The sequence below is a fragment of the Heliangelus exortis genome, chromosome 1 (genome assembly GCF_036169615.1).
Source record: "Heliangelus exortis chromosome 1, bHelExo1.hap1, whole genome shotgun sequence".
NCBI lineage: Eukaryota > Metazoa > Chordata > Aves > Apodiformes > Trochilidae > Heliangelus > Heliangelus exortis.
Genome location: NC_092422.1, coordinates 87,686,590 through 87,706,036, shown reverse-complemented (window position 1 = coordinate 87,706,036; position 19,447 = coordinate 87,686,590). Strand labels below are relative to the sequence as shown.

At 45.1% G+C, this 19,447-nt stretch overlaps 1 protein-coding gene across 5 annotated transcripts in view; it reads right to left on the bottom strand.

Annotated features, from left to right (window-relative positions):
• C2CD2 (C2 calcium dependent domain containing 2) overlaps nt 1-6,117 on the bottom strand; it is a 38,170-nt gene extending 32,053 nt beyond the window's left edge. For 4 of the 5 annotated variants that reach the window (XM_071752678.1, XM_071752687.1, XM_071752697.1 and 1 more), the window contains exons 1-2: nt 5,661-6,117; nt 3,248-3,346 (exon numbers count right to left, since the gene is read on the bottom strand). In XM_071752678.1, coding sequence (XP_071608779.1) covers nt 3,248-3,346; nt 5,661-5,942 — 381 coding nt within the window. In that variant the 5' untranslated portion in view covers nt 5,943-6,117. Of the gene's footprint in view, nt 1-3,247; nt 3,347-5,641 lie in introns of all 5 variants that reach the window. The other variant, XM_071752715.1, reaches the window with a different exon arrangement.
• Nucleotides 6,118-19,447: the final 13,330 nt, after the last annotated feature.

Here is a 19,447-nt window from a genome sequence, read left to right as displayed (position 1 = left end):
CTACTCCATCCAAACCCTCTGTGCCAAGTTCCCGACAACAGATTTATCTTTTCTGTTGCCTTTTTTGTTTGTTGTTGTGAAGCTCAAAACCTCTGGAAATAGACTGCAGTACTGGAAACATTAGAAGAATTAGCTAAGAATAGCGCTAATTATTAATAGCTAAGTTATTAAAACAGAACAACCAATACCACACAATGAAAACAGGCCACTTCATTCTATACATATAGGCTTTGGCCCAAAGCTGGAGAGAAGGCGATGCATAAATAGAGGCTTTGTCAAGATGCAGTGTGGTGTAACCTTCAGCCACGGAGCAGCTCTGTCCCCACTACAACAGCTTTGGCCAAGCTTACAACCACCAGCTTCCCCAACCATGCCCACAGCACTGGCCTGTGGAGCACACACCAATTTTACAGCTTTCAGTTTCTCCGAGGCTCTGCTTCTTCCCACTTTGTTTGTATACACCTACGGACTGCATGCGTCAGCGGGCGTCCTGCTCATAAACAGGGCTGCCAGCAGCAATATAGTAATTACAGTCTGGCTGGCAATCCCACATTGTTTCAGAGCAAAACTGCATGAGAGACTTCCCAGGCAGAAGGCTTGCTCCCAGCACCAGGTAGGCTCATCTCCTGGCTGTACTCCATGGCCCAGCATGCAAAAGGACAAAGGACCAGGCACCACAAAAGACATACCACAGGGCTCTATCAGCATATGGCTGCATAAAGCATTACACATCCAATGTTTACTGCTATTTCAACCTCTTACCCTCAATCTTCCACTTCCTTTGATGACCACAACCTCTCTTATGCAAGGTCAAGTACATATTTGAAACACCATGCAATAAATCAAGCCCTGGCTGCTGAATCAAGGCACCCAAATGCTCTTGCCATGCAGATCACAAGTAAAGCAGCACGTTGAACCGGTTGCAGGAAAACACTCTTGTGCCAGCTGATGCCTCAGGCAAGCACAGAGCTCTGTGGGATGCTACAACACTGATAAACATGAAACATATGGTCACAAACTACATGCAGAGCCAGTCACACCAGTAGTGAGTTACAAACGCGTATCAGAAGTTTGAGTTTGAACAAGCTGCAGAGAGAGATTTCAATTTCATACACAAAGATTAAGAGTTTTAAGCATAGGGACTGAGACAGGGGAGAGAAAACACCACAACCCCCCCTCTTTGGACCATGTAAGGAACATCTAAGAGAGACACCATATGGGAGAACACCTGAGATCTTAGGAAAACGTATGCGTTTTAGGAAAGAGAGAAAGTGGCTACCCAGTGCCTCTCTAAGGTTATTATACACCAAAATCCAAATAAATATTCAGGTTGTACCTGAAGAAGTACGAATAATTCAGAGAAATTTTTTCCAGCAGCTGTGCACAAGATTATGGAAAGGGGTTTTGGGACAGTTCAGAACAACCCAGTTTACATAAGCAAACATCTTTTAATCCCATACATTTGTAAGTGTGCTTATATTGGTTTAAGCTGCTGCAAAATTACATTAGATTGCTGGCTACAGTGTAACAGCTCGATTAATGCATTGGAATGGCTCAACCCAAGGTCAGACAAGGACCAGGGATGGCACAAAGGAAGGTGCTGGACTGCAAAGCCACAGATAGTGGAGAGAAAGTGAACAGCCCCAGAGCAGCCAGCAGTTCCCCAGGCTTTGGCTGCTGTGGAGCCAGCACTTGCTACCTTCTGATGCCCAAGGTTAAAAACAGCAGGTTAAGGTGCTCAGGAGGCACCATAGGCACTAAATTACCTCGTTGTTTCACCAGTCAGAATCTACATTTAAACAACACAGAAGTTAGCTGAGGACTGCAACAGAGATGCTCCCAGTGCTACAATGTGACTTTAGGGAAATACAGGACAGCAGTGCCTTGGTTCTGAGAAGATCAAAGTGGGTTTTAGCCTCATTGTAGTCCAGCCACAGGCACAGTATTCTGAGAACCTTCAGTTGAGGCACAACCTGAAGTGGTGTGCTAATGTATGAAGGCAACAACCAACAGAAAAATGCTGCAAATAAAAGCTAATGACTAACAATACAAAGGCAGTGCAGTGCAATGTGCTGGAAGGCAGGCAGGGCTACAAATGCGTTTGCATAGGAGAAGGCCAGGAGGTTTGGCCAGTGTCAAAGTTGAGGCTGTTCACACCACTTTTAGACCTAGCAATCCCATCTCCTTACAATTTCCCACTATGGTGTCTTCCAGTGACACAGAGTAACACTAGTGTCAACTCTACAGCCCCACCAGCTCCAGACTCTTCACCCACATTGCTAGGACAAGGACCACTGGTAGGGGGAAAAGGAAATAAAAGAAAAAAGGAATAATAATAAAAAAAAAAAGTACACAAACAACTTTGTATGTTGGCTACCCCCAGATGCCAAACATCAGGGTGTGCCTATAAGTTGTGCATCAGGCAGATAAGCATGCATAGTTTTCAAAGGAATCAGAGTAGAGCTGCTCAGCATTAAATCAGACAAACAAAACAAAATAATAAAGCAAAACAAGAAGAAAAGCATTATCAGTTCAGATATGACTAGTAGCTGCAGTCACTGGGCTGAAAATACAGAAGCTATGATTGATACTAAGCATACATACATTTTTCTTATCCTGTTCTAAGAGTCACTTTCAGCTTTACTTTAATTTCATATGCACTAAGCATGGGGGAAACCACTTTGTAGTATGTGGGGTGGGAGAGAAAGAAAGAGACCATTCACTCCTCACTGAATACAGGATTCAGTAAAGACTTCACCCTCTGGACTTCACAGCTGTTCCACTAATCTTTACCCAGCTCCTTCTTATGAAGCAAACCTGTAATGAGGCAGACAAACAGCAAGAGGCAGATAAAGACATCTTCCTGTCTCAGAGAAGAAGTGTCCCTTTCCTTCTTCATGAATTCCCCACACCATGCCTCAGCAGTAGGATGTGAAGCCATCTGACTGACAGTCATGGGAGAGTTCTGCTGCATGTGTTTATTGAAGGCATAGCTGTAAACTTGGCATTGCCCTGGTTACTGTTCGTTTGGTGGGAGCCCTGAAGCACACTCTGCTCACAACTTGCAAAAGTAGTGAATCAGAAGAGTTTGCACAGGTTCATTTCTGAGGCAGCCTCTTACCAGCCTTGACAAACGTGGGTCAAGGGTATGGAAGTATTGACAAATAAAACAGCCATTAATGCTAATAAGAAAAGTTAATGTTCCCTGCCCAAAAGCATACTGGAGCAAAACCAAACTGGAGTTTACCTTCTCTTGAGCTGACTTTACAACGCTAACAACTTGTTTAACTGCTAGCTCAAGTGGTTCTGGTAGGTCATCTTCTTCAAATGTAAGTGACTGTGAATCCTAAGAAAAAAAAGAGAACCATCATTAGGTGATCAACCCATCACTTAAAAAAGAGTGATAAAAACTGCTGGTGAAATTCCTAGGAGAACTGGAGACAGAACTGCAAATGTATGTCAATACCCACGTGTATTAATTGCACAACAGCTCACTACTTAATACAGAGTAGGTCCTGAAAGCCTATACTTAGGACATAACTATGGGCCTAATCATATCTCATCCTTCCCTGTAGCAGAATATCAAGGTACGCAGCACAGAGTGAAGCCTGTGAGCAGAGTTCAGTGAAACTGCTCTATTTGAGAAAGCACTAAGCCGTGCTGCAGTTTTAAATGCTGAAACTATAACAAAACTAAAAAACCCCATGTATCATCTTGCAGAACTGAGGAAAGAAGCCTTCCTATCCCCAGTCCTTCCTCATTTGTGATGGAAGGCAGCGATGACAGCTATTCAGTCTTCACAACATATACCTGTTTTGGCAGTGAGGTCATACTTTCAGAGAAATCAGCACTCCCATTCTCCACCTGCTACCCACACTGAGCGGTCACCACTGCTTCCCTCATCATCCAAGGCTGTTTTGCATGGCAGAATTTCATCAGCAGTGTGCTGCTGACATTGTTTTGGGAGGCTGACAGCAGGAGCCACGCCATGCTGCAGTGCCAGGCAGTGAACTCGTGGCTAGAGACAGATCCAGCAGCTCAGGAGGGTATGTGCACCCCTATGGAAGTAGCTTTGGTCTCTGGCTGGGCAGGAGAAGATGCTGCTTGTTTCTAGTTAGTTTCAGTTCTTAGCACCTGTGCTCAAGCTGTGCGGCCTCTCCACTTCCACAAGCACAAGGCAAACCTTTGTTTCTCAGCACAACCCATGCTTTTCTCAACTGCACCAGGCAATTTTGAGAGGACAGATGAAGCATTCTCTTTCCGCTGCCCTAACTTACAGCTGTAACTTGGAAGTGTTAAACTGCTTTCCTTATCTTTCACACACACACGTTGCCCTCCCTTCTCCCCCCGCCTCCCCCCGGAGATGTAGGAGGGCAAGCTCCAGCCACAGAGAGACCTCCTAGACCTAGGGAGAAGGTTGTGCACAAATTGGGAGATCAGGGTACATGCCGCTTCCTAGGAAATTTGGCTTCAACATTTGCCACTGACACGGCAAGGGTCCAGTCCTCACGTCCAGGGAACTAGGTTGCCACAGCCTCGCCTCTTAGACCCAGCCATGACACTACAAACCACCACATGGGATGTCACACTGTGCCCTTTGCAAGATGGGATGGGAAGGGGGTGCCACTTTTTGTGCATTTTTTTACCTGACCTGGGTTAGATACAAACTGCCTGAAAACTGAGAGGGCCATCATCCCGTGCTGCCTGGAGGATGCCTCAGCATTACACTGACAGGCACACGGGTTCAGCATGGCCTAAGACAAGATGAAAGAAACCCAGCTCTGGGATTTATTTGCTGAAGGACCGGCCACAGGCCTGCGCCCAGGACAGGAAGTTTCCATTGTTTCCTCCTCCCTGTGCCTGAACAATCTTATTGATGGCGTGAGCCCCTACCAGGAGCCACAAGGGTCACAGCTTTCCTCCCCATCCTTCCCCACTCCCACGCATCTATCTACTCTGTGCCTCTGGCTGGCTCCTTCCTGCAAGTTCCTGCCAAGCAGCCACCAAACCTACATCTACAAGGGAATTTAGAGATAGGTCAAGGGGTCACGATTTAAACTGGAAGAGGGTAGATTTAGGCTAGGCTTTAGGTGGAAGTTCTTGACTGTGAGGGTGGTGAGACACCGGCATGGGTTGCTCAGGGGAGCTGTGGCTGCCTCCTCCCTGGCAGTGTTCAAGGCCAGGTTGGATGGGGCTGTGAGCAACCTGGTCTGGTGGGAGGTGTCCCTGCCCATGCAGGGGGCTTGGAAACAGATGATCTTTAAGGTGCCTTCCAACCCAAACCATTCAATGACTCTATGATATGTATATTCATACCCACACACACCTACGTATGCATACACACATACACAAACGCACATGGAGGGGCAGTAACACACCGGCAGGCACTGTCAGCAGCGTGCTCACGGCACCCCGATATACCTTGGGAGCAAGTCCCAGCCTACCTACCTACAGCCCGGGCGGGGAAAGCCTCCTCCGGCTCAGGGGCACCCGCCGCCCTCTCCCCGGCGAGTCCCCCGGCCCCAGGCCCCCGATCCGGCGGGCGCGGGGAAGCCGCCGCCCGGAGCTGCCAAGCCGAACCCTGCGGCGGGGCGGCCCCCTCTCCCCTCTCCTCTCTTCCCTCCCGCCCGCCGCCCCTCACCTGCATCCCCGGCACTCACCGCCCGCGCCGCCGCCTCGGCGCCGAGGGCCGCCACCCAGGCCCGCCGCCACTGCCGCCTCCAGCTGCCCAGCGACAGCGCCCAGGCAAGCACCGAGCCGCCTTCCTCCAGCAACTCATCCTCCGGCGGTGGCGGCAGCGGCGGAGGGGGCGGCCGGCCCCGCCGCAGGGCCAGCAGCGCGTACTGCACCAAGTAGACGGCCAGGGTGGCCAGCGCCGCCACGAAAAGGGCGACCAGCGCGTACCAGCGCAGCTCGGCCAGCCCGCCCGCCAGCCACGCCATGGCTGAACATAATGGGAGCAGCGCTACCGGCCCCCAGCAAAACGCGCACGGCGGCGGGGCCGGGCAGCGGCAACCCGAGCCGGGAGCGGCACCACGGCGTCCGCCCGCCTGCCCGGGGACGCGCCGCACCGCACCTCACCGCACCGCACCGCCTCGCCTCGCACCGCCCGCCTACAGCGCAGTCACCGCCCGGCCCGCCCCTGCCGGCGGGGCGGCGAGGGGAAGCCCGGCCCGGCCCAACAGCGGCCCCAGTCCCTGCCCAGCGCTGACCCTGTGGGCGGTGGCGGGGGGATGGAGCGCTGCCACCGGGACCGGGCCGGGTATCGCTGGGCCCGCGGGTCCCCTGGCGTCCCGCAGCAGAGCGGGTGAGGGGGCTGCGGCAGCGCGGAGGGAGCGGGGATGCTGGCCGTGGGGTTCGTGTCCGCCCTGAGCCAGCGCTGCTCGGAGAAACCATCGGCGGTGCTGCCGTCAGCGTGGGACGAGAAGAGGCAGAAAAGGGGAGCTTGAATTGAGAGACCAGGGAGGCTTTCAGAGGCTGGGGAAAGATGCAGGTGTCAAGGCTAATAATTTTCCTCGTTTTTCATGGGTTCAGTGTTATTTAGTGATACGGTTTGCACGCTGAGGAACAACTGCAAATGAAAAATTACGTGAACAGACCCTCTCCCCTTTGCTCACCTCGTTTTTCACAATAGATAAACGTGTCAATGCCTGCCTGTGAATAGAGCGGGAGTCATTTACAAAACAGGCCTGACTTTTTCCCCAGAAAAGAAAGATAATTTCATCTTCACATTCAATAGGCTGAGGCATACTCACCTTTTGTGTCAGAAGTACAAAGCCCAGTAGATAGATTTGCCAAGCAGCCCCTCAGTAGTAAGTGAGCATTTATTGAATATTCCTTCACATAGCAGGGTTATGCTCATGGTTCTGTGATCAGCCTTCCTACTCACTCCTTTGCAGCACTGTGCGGAGAGCTAAGGACTTGAAAGTCTGGAAAAGGGCAACAAAGCTGATGAAGGGTCTGGAGAACAAGTCCAGGAGTGACTGAGGGAACCAAGGTTGTTAAGCCTGGAGAAAAGGAGGCTCAGGGGCGACCTTATTGCTCTCCACAGCTATCTGAAAGGAAGCTGTAGAAAGAGGGAGGTCAGACCCTTCTCCGTAGTAACAAGTAACAGGACAGGAGGAAATGGCCTCAAGTTGCACTAGGGGAGGTTTAGATTGGATATTAGAAGAAATTTCTTCACCAAAAGGGTTTTTAAACACTGGAACAGGCTGTCCAGGGAGGTGGTTGAATCACTGTCACTAGAGGTGTTTAAAAGACATGTAGAGGTTGTGCTCAGGAACATGGTTTAGCACTGGACTTGGTAGAGTTATATTAATAGTTGGACTCGATGATCTTCAAGGTCTTTTCCAACCAGAATGATTCTGTGAATTTAGGAGATATTTTATTTTTCCCACTTTTCCTGTAAAACAGCAAATACAAGCTTTCTTTTTTACCTGGTGCCTCAGCATCTCCTTCGCCAAAGATGTCCAGCTCACCAGAAGGAGGAAAAAAACAAATCTGTGTTTCACTGCAGCCTTGAGCATAAATTCAAGACTAAGTACTTTCTGACAACCACAGCAAATGACTCTTATTATCAGTAGGAGTTTTGTGATAAGGGGGAGGAAATAGACTTTTGATAGTAAATAAAAGTTTCATCATTATTTATTTCTGTCACATTCATTTTTAGTAAGTTCCTGTTTGGTTTTCAAAGTGCTGCCTTATCAGCTCATTGCTACTTGTGTCCTCATTTTTCTTCTGGTTTTCTTTGCCTGCTCTGTTTCTTTCACAGTGACTTTCTTTACCCATGGCAACTCCCAGCCAATGAACCTGACTTGTGTTTTTTGCCCAACCCACATGCAAAACCAACCAGCAATTAAGTCATTGAGCTTGGGAGTGAAACGTCAGTCTAAGTTCTTGCTCCACTTGGGTTTAGGTGGTTGCCACTTAAAGGCCAGCAATATCTTTTCCTTGCTGGAAACTGGAATTCCAGACCATTGGAGTGCATGCCATGGATCACAGAGGTGAATTACTCTGTGTCCCACTGTGCCTGGCTCTGTTGTGCTTCCTGAGGGATCAGTACAGATGGCAGGTGCAGAGGTGCAGAAGCTGTGTGGGCTCTCAGGACAGATGACATGTACTTGCTTTCAGGACATTTTCAAGCACATTCATGGCTAGAAACAGAGGTAAAAGAAAAGGGAAGTGAGTACATTGCAGAATCACTGAATGGTTGAGGATGTAAGGGACCTCTGGAGATCCTCTCATCCAACTACCCTACTCCAGCAGGGCCACCCAGAGTGAGTTGCCTGGGACCATATCCAGATAGATGGCTGTTGAGTATCTCCTAGGACTCCACAACTTCTCTGGGCACCTGGTTGTAGTGCTGGGTCACCCTCACAGAGAGAAGGTGTTTTTCCTAATGTTTAGAGGAAACTTCCCGTGTTTCAGTCTGTGCCTGTTGCCTCTTGTCCTATCATTTGGGGGCCACTGAAAAGAGGGTGGCTCTGTCTTCTTAGCCCCCTCCCTTCAGATATGTATATTCACCGGTAAGAACCCAACTGAGCATTCTCTAGCCTTCCCCCTCCTCGTTCTCTCAGCCTTTCCTCGTATGAGAGATGTTCAAGTTTCTTAGTCACCATAGTAGCCTTTCACTGGGCTCTCTCCAGTGGAGGATTCCAGGTGTGGCCTTTCCATGGATAAGCAGAGGAGAAGGATCACCTACATTAGCCTGCTGCCAACACTCCTAATGTAGTACAGGATGCCATTAGTCTTTTTGCTGTAAGGGCATGTTGTTGGCTCATGTCCAATTTGAAGTCCACCTGGATCCCCACATCTTTTCTGCAAAGCTGCTTTCCAGCTGGGCAGCCCCCAGCATGGATCTCCTTTTCCTCCTGAGATGCAGGACTTTGCACATCTCCTTGCTAAACTTCTTGAGGTTACTGACAGCCCATTTCTATAGCCTCTCAAGGTCTCTCTGGATGGCAGCATGACCCTCTGGTGTATCAGCAGTTCCTCAGTTTTGTGTCATCTGTAGACTTGCTGAGGGTACACTTGGGTTCATCTCCAGATCATTGCTGAAGGTGTTGAGAAGGACTGGACCCAATATTGACCCCTGGGATACACCACTAGTTACCTGCCTCCAACTAGATTTCATTCTATTGATCACCACCCTGTGTGCAGTCATTCAACCAATTTTCAGTCCACCTCACTGTCCACTTTCCAGCCCATATTTCATAGAATCATAGAATCACAGAATTGGCTGGGTTGGAAGGGACCTCAGAGATCATCAAGTCCAACCCTTCATCCACTACCGCTGCAGTTACCAGACCATGGCACTGAGTGCCACATCCAGGCTCTTTTTAAATATCTCCAGGGACGGAGAATCCACCACTTCCCGGGGCAGCCCATTCCAATGTCTGATCACCCTCTCTGTAAAGAAATTCTTTCTAATATCCAACCTAAACCTCCCCTGGCACAACTTGAGACCATGCCCTCTTGTCTTGCTGAGAGTTGCCTGGGAAAAGAGACCACCCCCCCCCCTGGCTACCCCCTCCTTTCAGGGAGTTGTAGAGAGTGATGAGGTCTCCTCTGAGCCTCCTCTTCTCCAGGCTGAACAGCCCCAGCTCCCTCAGCCTCTCCTCATAGGATCTGTGCTCGAGTCCCTTCATCAGCCCAGTTGCCCTCCTTTGGACCTGCTCCAGGACCTCAATCTCCTTCCTGAACTGAGGGGCCCAGAACTGGACACAGGACTCGAGGTGTGGCCTCACCAGTGCTGAGTACAGGGGCAGAATCACTTGCTTTGACCTGCTGGCTTCTCAATGAAGACTTTATGTGAATGTCAAAAGCCAAGGTAGACAATATTCACTGCTCTCTCCTCATCTACCAAGCCAGCAGTTTCATCTTTGGAGTTACTTGAGTTGGTCAAGCATGATATTCCCTTGCTGAATTCCTGCTGACTATTCCTGATGACTTTCTTGATTTTCACGTGCCTGGAAATGGTGTCCAGAATTAGCCGCTCCATAACCTCCCCAGGGATCTAGATGAGGCTGACTGGCGTGTAGATCCCAGGGTCCTCTGTACTTCCTCTCTTGAAGTTTGCTTTTGCTTTCCTCCAGTCTTCTGACGCTTCTCTCAGCCACCATGATAATTCAAATCTGATTGAGAGTGGCCTTGCAATGACATCTGTCATCTTCCTCAGCACCTGTGGGTGCATCCCATCAGGGCCAATGTACTTATATATGGCCAGATTACTTAAGTATTCCTTGACCTGATCCTCTTCCACCAAAGGTATGTCATCTTTGCTTCAGACTTCCAGCTTTGTCTCTCAGGCCTGGGATTCCTAAAGAGCTATTACATTAACATTTATTACAGTATTTATGAATATGGGGGCTATGCCCCAGGGAGGAGGAGCAGGTTGTTTCCTGAGAAGCAGTTTCATACTTTTGTCCCCTAAATAGATTGTCCACATTTACACTTGTAAGCTGCAAACTTAACAGGGCCAGAACATGGTTTTATCTGCTGTAGTTAGTTTACTGTGTGGGCATACCTAGAGATCAAAGTACCTGCCTGGGACACAGGGAAATCCAGCACTCCATTCACTGCCCAGTTGCCTTCTGCCTGCCTGACTCCAGGCGGGTGATTTACCAAGGAGCAAGCTGCTGAAATCTCCAAAGATCCACAACCAGCATCATACACAGGTTGAGTTTGCTAAGAGACCAGATGTATTAGCCAGGCACATTCATTTTAAGATCCAAACCGGTATCTTTGCTCAGTAATGCACAGTGCTGGACCAGCGTGACTGCAGATGGCTCAGGGAGTCCTAATACAGTACTGCAGTGGCAGCCAAACCTGCCCTTGCATTGCTCCATGTTCCTGTCCCCCACATATGCCATGTAGAACTACCTTAAGCACGTGAACAGCAAAGAAATATCTCACTCATTAACTAGTGCTGCTGGGTTCATCATACAACTTCCAGACACAGAAGGTGTGCAGAATTTTAGGACCTTAACTGCTTGAAATTTCCAGAGTTGTTGGAGGCAGGTGAAATGGTGGCCTGGACTTGGTGTGGGCAAATGCAGGAACTGTGTTTGCTGAGGGTCACAGAGGATGGGACAGAGCAGGGTATGCACTCAGATCTAGCACCCAGAAAGTGCTGAGTTTCATGGTGTAGATACAAGCAAAGAGAGCAGGATGAGATCACAGTTATTGAATCAATTTCATTTTTAAAGCTGTAAGCAGAATGACAGTAGCAACAACACAAAAGCAGGTGGTTCAATCATTGCAATGAAATGATCACAGACACGATTAAAACGCACAGAGACAAAATAAATCCAAACTTTTCCTACTAATTCTCTGCCTCTGAGCATGTTTTTTTACACACATGAAAGAAAAAGAAGGTTTGTAAGAGGCCATACATGCAGTCTAACATGAAGTCTGTAAGAAGTGCTTTGTCAGATAGCATAAAAGTGTAAGAGGTGCACGTTACCCAGCAAAACTTTTTTCCAGTGTTCCAGGACTCTGTGTGATTCCACCTTTATACCTATGAGGTGGCTACATTGTCTTCATTATGTGGTTTTGCAAACATAACAGCCTGAAATGGTAGCACTGTACACTCTTCATTGGCAGCTCTGCTGGCAGGAGCAGACCTGTCAGTCCTCACACCTGAAATGTGACTTGGTATTTTACTTCCCATGGAAGAGGAGATAATTTCCCCTTTCATATGCAGCATTTCAGCCTCCCTTCCACTCTTTTACCTCCTCTGCTGAAGCAGGTAACAGGCATGGCCTTCTACCTGCTGACCCTGGCGAGTCTGCTCAGGGGCCATGGGGCGAGGAGAGGCACAACACTAAAGCCAGGGATTTGAGCTCCTCCATTTGTTTCTGCCCCTACATGTGCTCTCCATTTTTCTGTAACCCTTTTTAAGGTGATATTCAGCATGTGTGACCCATCTCACCTCACATCTCTTGACATCAGAAATGCTGTCCCCAGCATGACGAGAGCTGTCTGAGAAAGAGAGTGATGGGTGTGCAAAGAGCTGGAACAAGGGCCAGGTGAGATGCTCAAAGAAATCCGGTTGGAAGATGGTCAGCAGTTTGGTACCAAGGAGGTGCCATTAGGCAAGCTTTCATAACTAGGAGCTAGCACAGGGGCAAGGAGGCTGGCACTGGATCTGGAGTAACTCCTGCCAGCTCATGTCTTCCAGAGATCATCCTCTTCTTACTGGAGTCTTGCTTCATACAAAAAAGGCTCTGAGATGATGGCATCATTACACCTTCACCTTGACTAATTACTCTTATTTTTGGTACTTTTGCAAAATCAGGAGATGTCTGATCTATCCAAGCACAAATCTCTATTGAAAAAAAAAAGTAATATATTCACCAAGGTCTCATAGTAAAAAAACTTCGACTCATGTAGGTCACTTAGTTCTTCTTTGTCCAAATGTCTACCTCTCTTAAGTGCTCAGAGAAGGCATACTGCCAGAAGCCAACTTTTTTCACGAGACCAGAAGATTGCTCTTGCAGCTTTGTTATTATGTATGTTACTAATGTATAGGCATCAGCCTTAAAAAACAAACAAAAAACCCCAGAACAAACCTTGAAAAAAAAATTCCCCAGAAATACAAGTTTTGACAAATTAGCTGTTTCAAAACCAATAGGTCACCATGTGTTATTTTGGCCAAATGGTATTTCAAACCATGTGTTCAGATATAAAGCAATACTGCAAAGCCATGTTTCAGTCCTACTAGAACAACCATGGACCCAACTCAATTCAGCTTGGATACTTATACTCTCCTTTGAAGACATTCATGCACCAAAAAGACAGCCTATCAAGGAAAAAACCAAACCAAACCAAACCAAAAAAACCAAGGCCAAAACCATGAGGAAGCACACAAATAATGGCACCATGCACCACCTATTAATTTTAGAAATCTTGTGTAATTTGATGTATGATAACTATTTTGTTTGTCTCTGTAAGATCATACTTTTCCAGATATCCACTATCTGTCTAAATAGTCCATTCCTAAGTGATCACAGCTTTTCAAAAGAAACAAAGGCTGGCAATAGATATTCTGTCTGGAATCGATTTTCTCTTCTACTACTTGTATCTAGTACTATAATAAAAGAAGGAAAAATATTTTTGCGAGTATTTATTTTTTCTGTGATGGTGAGTCTTCAAAAATATTTACCAGACTTCAATAAAATGCTGTTAGTTTTTTGAAACTAAAACATGACAGACAAAATTATTTTTTCTGCTTTATTTTCACCTGCTAGAGTCAGTTACATTCTCTCCAGCAGAGAGCGCAAGGATCACCAGTGGTGATGATGCTTGGAGGGAGAGATTGCTGTGCTCTTAAGCAGCATCGTGAGCTGCCTTCCTCAAGGACGGTACTCCGAGACATTTTGTGTGATTCTAAGTACGTGAAGTTTATTGCCTGTGGGTTAATTTAGACTCATTGTGCCCAAAGTTTTAAGGCTTTTCATGTCCAAGATTTAGCTGAATAATCTCCTGACACGGAAGCACTGGAGAGATCCCTGCCTCTCCTTCTGGATCTCGGGCTCTATCCCAGGAGGTACTGACTTCCCTGGGATGTGAAATAAATAAAGGGCTTTGAAAAATCTTGGAACCCGCAGCTTCCTCTAGAAGAATAGTGAAAAAATCTCCAACTCAGTTAGATGGCTAAGAAAATCCAAGGGCATGTACCAGTTTTGTGCTGCATGTAACCCCAGAGCACACCCCCATAGGTACTGCAAGAAGCCTAAAACACTTCGAGGCTGGAGTGCCTGGGCAGAAGCTCACTCACAACACACCCCTGCAAATCCTGCCAGTTACTCTAAGGAGAACACGATGTATTACTGCACAGACAAAGGAAAAAAAAAAAATAAAAAGGTTTTAACTCCTCAGCCATGAGGTCACATTACATTCAAGTGTGTTGGCTGTATGTTATAATAGGTGCTAAGCTACAAGTAATCCTCTTATGTTTGCTTAGACAACTGTCTGCACTGCAGAAACCATTGGGATAAACTGGCATCTCCCTTGGTGTCCCAACAGGGTGCCAAGGATTGAAGAGTCTGGAGTTGCACATCATCTCTCACCTCATCTCTCCACTCCCAGCTGTCACTTAGGCAGAAACCATGCAGCTTCGTGAAGGGAAGATTGGAGGAGAAGACAGTTTTTACATAAAAGTGTATTTTTATACTATAATTCCCTAAAAGGGAATTTTCTCAGAACTCAGCAATTGCTGTTAAGAGAATGTATTTAAACGTGCTCATGCATTTTTCATGTATATACATAAATACAGATATACGAAGAGAAGGTTTTGCCTTAGGTGCAATGCTTTTAAGGGTGGCTATTCAGATGGATGTGATGCAGTCTCCATTTTCTGGCTTCTGCTAGTGTCTGTACAGTGTTAGAGGCACACAATATATTACAGGATTGTCTCCATAAAGCAAAATTTCCATGTGATTCTCCCTCTCCTGAGTTTTTTAGTAATACTTGCTAAAAATTAGCCAATTTCAAATCTCATTTTTAGTGTCTGTGATTTTCCTACAGTCTCATTCAGAATGCGTGTTTAGCATTTTTACAGGATTTTTTTTTTGTACATGCCTTCACACACATCAGGCAAATTTCTCCTGAAACAAGCAATCTGAATGCAAGCTATTAAAGTTTCTTTCTTGTGGCATTTGACTGCTCAGCTGATTGATGAGTGAAGAAGAGACAGCAGCAAACAGCAGCTGCCCTGTTAACCACAACCGGGGCTGCTATGCAGAGAGGAAATCTTTACTTTCCCCCCATGGGTGGGAGGGAACAGCCGTGTCTGTTCTGACATTAAGTGGATGCCACAGTGTGTGTGCTACAGAGCAAGAGATGTGCAGGGAGCCAAGGAGTAGCCAGCTGTTGTAGGATTAAGTAGGGTGGTGGTCAATAGAGCTGAACTTACTGTTCTATATATTTCCTTCTGGTTTTATATCCTTCTCTTTATAGAAACCACTGGTGTAGGTGATGAGGCAGAGAAACTGTGAATCTCCACAGGTACAGTTGGCACACCTGAGGAAACCCTCAGGACATGCAATTTTCAAAGCCTGTTCCAAGAGGACCCCAACTTCCCCAATGCAATACTGTAGGGAAAATACTATTAAACAATCTTTTGGCAAGTTTTCCTTCCCTTAAACTCCTACACAGCACAGAGGAATGGATATAGTTTCTTGTCAGCCAGAAAGGGTTAGAAGGTGTCAAACCCCAGGGACTCCCAGCTGTTTGTTAGGGAAGAAAGGAAAAAGCAGAAACCAAAAATAATATTCACCACAAATTACATCTTAAACAGAGGCTGATTTTTTTTTTTTTTTTTCTCTTCAGGACCACAGTTTGCTCTCTTCTGTCTCTTACATTCTTCTGCTGTTGCCATCCTACTCTTTCCCACCTCTTCTTCTGGCTCATTACCCTGTGTTCCTCCAGACACCTGCCTGCAGAGCCTGCCAATCTCAGCATGGTCTCTTCCTTCCAGCAGAAGCATCCCTGGATGCTGGTAATCCCAGCAGGTCATGTTGTTTTCATCACTGCCTCATTTTTATCACTAGTGAATTTCAATGGAGAGATACATGTTGCTGGATAAGAGCCTAAAATACCAGCTTAAGCTACAAACAACAGCCAGGGCTCCATGACATAAAAAACCTGTGTCCATTGTAGGTCCTGGATTGACAAGACATTAGGAAGTTGTTAAAGGTTATATCAAAAATACAGAGGTCATTTAAAGCAAGTTGTTAAGAGAAACTGGCTTTGCATTCAATGTACTCTTTCAACACCCATAAAATGAAGGGGAAATAAAAGTTGTGTATGTTGCTTCACTGCAACCTACACCTTGAAAATTTCTATTGCCAGAGAATTTCAGGGCTGGGAAAAAAATATTATCCATTTAGCTCTAATAGTAAAAAATTACCTTGTGACTGTGTATTAAAAATAGTGATAACTGGAAACAGCATATGAATGGAAAGTCAGTTAAAGTTGCTGGATTTGTTTGCAGAGCAGCTGTGTTTGAAGTAGACAGCTGGAACTGGAACAAAAAATAACCATGAATATAGGTGCAATGGTCATAGAGTCATGAGTAATGTTTTATAATTTTGGTTTGCTTCTTGCCTTTTATGTTGAATACAGCTTGTATGGTCTCCAAAGCAGATGTTTTCTGAGAAGCATTTAAGCAGATGCTTCTGATACAGAGAGAGAACTGTATGTAGATCTTAGCTGGAAGCAGAAAAAGCTGGAGGAGTTCCTTATGTTAAAAGGAGAAAGAGGGAGCTAAACCTCTGGTGATTTAAGACTGTCAACAGCTCTCTGTCCTCTCTTTGCCCTCTCCACAGCTCACCTGATTTCTGATGTGCAGGGATACTCCTTGGAGCCCTTTGGCCCTGTTTTCAAAGAGAGTTAAGGAGCATCAAAACCGCAAATCCTCTTCAGCTTGGATTCTGACCATTTGGCAGGCCTGGTACTTCAGCTCTGCCCTATGTTTCACCTGACTTACTGCCCTGCTTACTCTGACAAGACAGTACACATGCACAGTGGCAAAGCACTGGGCTAAAAAGCACAGATAACTTGTTCTGCTGCAAATCTTGTCCTTCCCCCTCTGCTATCCAGGCAGTGATTGTTACAAAACTTGCTGGAGATGAACAGCTGAGACTTTGTCTCCTCTGTTAGATGTGAGCGGAATAGGTCAGTGGGTTCAACGAGATGCACAAATTAAAACGGGCAAAGGTGAGAAAATGGGGAGTCCGAGAAGTTGAGAAAACTGGGACAAGAGTTTTCAAAGACAGGTCTCATCTACTTTGAAGAGAGGAGCTTTGGGAACCCTGTTCCCAAAAGATACTGGGATCCTTTCCTGCATCATGGGAATCTGCGCACTCCATTCCCACGCAAGGGTTTTTGAAGAGGGAAATACACACAGCAAAATTGCTTTCGATGAGAGCACTGCAAAATACCATAAACACTCCTGACAGTGTGTTTTCAAGTATCCAGGTAAATCCAGTTTTAGATGAAGAAGATACTCAGTTGATGTGCCCTTGTTTCTACAAAGTCCCACTTAAATCACTGAACGCACAAGAAGCACAATTTGGGTTGTGCTCAAGTTTAAGAGATTGCCTAGAGCTGTTCTTTTTCTTGTACTTTCCAGTAAAAAATTCAGATGAACACTTACTAAAACAAACAGATCCATTATTTTAGTAAAGACTATCATTTACGTGTTACAAAAGGGGCTCTTTTATAAAGAAAATTACCATCCTGCAGACACAACGGTACAGTAACACCCCACTTTGCCAAGAGATTCCAGTATGACACAGTAATTCAAAAGAAAGAAAGTGTAAGTTTATTGGACGCCAACATTTCTTAGTCAAGATCTAAGTAAAGAAAACACACAGTAGAAAAAGTTGTACAAAGCAGCAATGGATTTACATTACATTAAAGAAAAGTTACCCTAAGCTATTAAGTCTCAGACCTAAAAAAAGTAGAAACCCCATCCTTAATTAAAATTCAACACTGGTGTATTGAACTGATATACAATGACTATAAGGTATACAGTATTATAAAACCAGCTTCTTTTGTCTTCCTTCTATAATCCTTTAAAATGAGAAGTGATTTTGTGTAAACCAATTGGAAAATTCTAGAGTAAATATACTGGATAATTCCAATTTCTAAGAACTGTAGGAAACTATTCTCCTGTACCCAAGCACTAATAGTGATCCCATTTTCCTTCTTTTTAAAAAGGGACACTGTCAAGAATAAGCCTTTAAATGAGTACTTTGTATGTATCTTCCATGTTACATTGCGAAAGAGTTTGTTCTGGTTTTATGTACATATTTTAATCAAAGATGCTGCTGCAGTAGTGGGAAGCTTGTGTCTTTAAAAGGTGCTGTGTATCACTGGAAAAACTGGAGAAGGAAAAATGGATTTAACCCTTTATTCTGGAATAGAGAAAAACAACATGAGAAATAAGCTCATCCCACAGAATTCAGATACATTTTTCAGGCATCCTAGCAACAAGCGAGGATGCCCTTAATAGGCATTTCAATGCCCAAGCAGCTCAACTGTTGTGACTCAATTAATGTTTTAAGATTCTTTGATTTTATTAATATCAAGTATTCTTAATACAGATAAGTAGATTTACTGCATACAACCTTTCTCTTGATAGTGTCCCTTTGTGCACAATAGTTATAGTACAGTTTTTCACAAGTCATTTTAAATAAACAAGAATCGACGACATTAGAAAATACTCTCAGGCTGTGTTCAGCAAAAACAACAACAAAAAAAAAAGATTTTAACACTGATTCATTAACAGCAATATTTAAAAAACCCAAACCCTAAGCTTGCTTTGATTTTTATCTAAATCTTCTGGTAGGAAAATGTAAACAATTTTGTTGAACAGTATAGGCACATGCCAGATTACAGGCTCATGCCATGTATTTGCACCCTCACTGTTAGTGCCAAGAAGGTAGGCATAGTCTGTCCTTATCCCATTTGAGGAACTTCTAGTTTTATCACTGGAAGCTTGGAACAAAAACAGAGTACATGTCACTTAAGACCAAACCCGCATGTCCTACTTGGGGTGGGGGGAGAACAAACAAACAAGATCATACAAAAAAATCTACTGGATATCACTAGAAGGTTTGCCTGAACAGGAAATGCAGGAACAAGGCTCTTTCAGCTGTGTTTTGGTTCACTGATAAGGCTACATCTCCATTCTGAAATACACAAGACAAACTCTAGTGTAACCTACTGCTTCTTCAGCAGGTGATATGCTCAGTTACTGTCACAGGGTGTTCCACTCCCCCTTATCAAAAAAAAAAAAAAAAAAAAAAAAAAAAAAAGCACAGATACAAGATAGAAGAAGTAGAGATGGCATTATTAATGGTTCACATCCTTTGTTTTTTTAAAACTACAGATCTTTGCCCTGGCTGTATAAGCAGGTTTTAGGTAGAGGAAAAGAAATTTTAACTTTTGGTTCCAGGACTTAAAAAAATCTTTATGTATTTTTCTGCCATTGCTCACTTTCAATGGTTGACTGTGGTCCCAGCTTAGCAAAGGATGTAAGTGCATGTTTAAAAAAAATTAAGACTCATCTGAACGGAACTTAACCATAGTCTTAGATGCTTTGCCTATACAGAAGTGAAGGGGGAAAAAAGTCCCAAACCAAAATACATTTCATGGCTCAACCTTGCTCCTCTTAAATGCAGTGGGAGTTTCTACTGTACCTCCACTGAAGCAGGACAGTTGTCCAAGATTTTTCTGACAGGTTATAAAAATAGGAAAAAAAAAAAAAAATTAAAGACTCTAATCTATATATTAAAACATCTGCACATTCCTGTCACAAATTTTATGAAAAAAAGCAAAACACCTTTGTTATTTAACAAGACCTCTAACTTTGTGTCACTTTAGTACACAGCTACAAAATTAAACAAAATATGATGAAAACAGATTTTTTTATCAA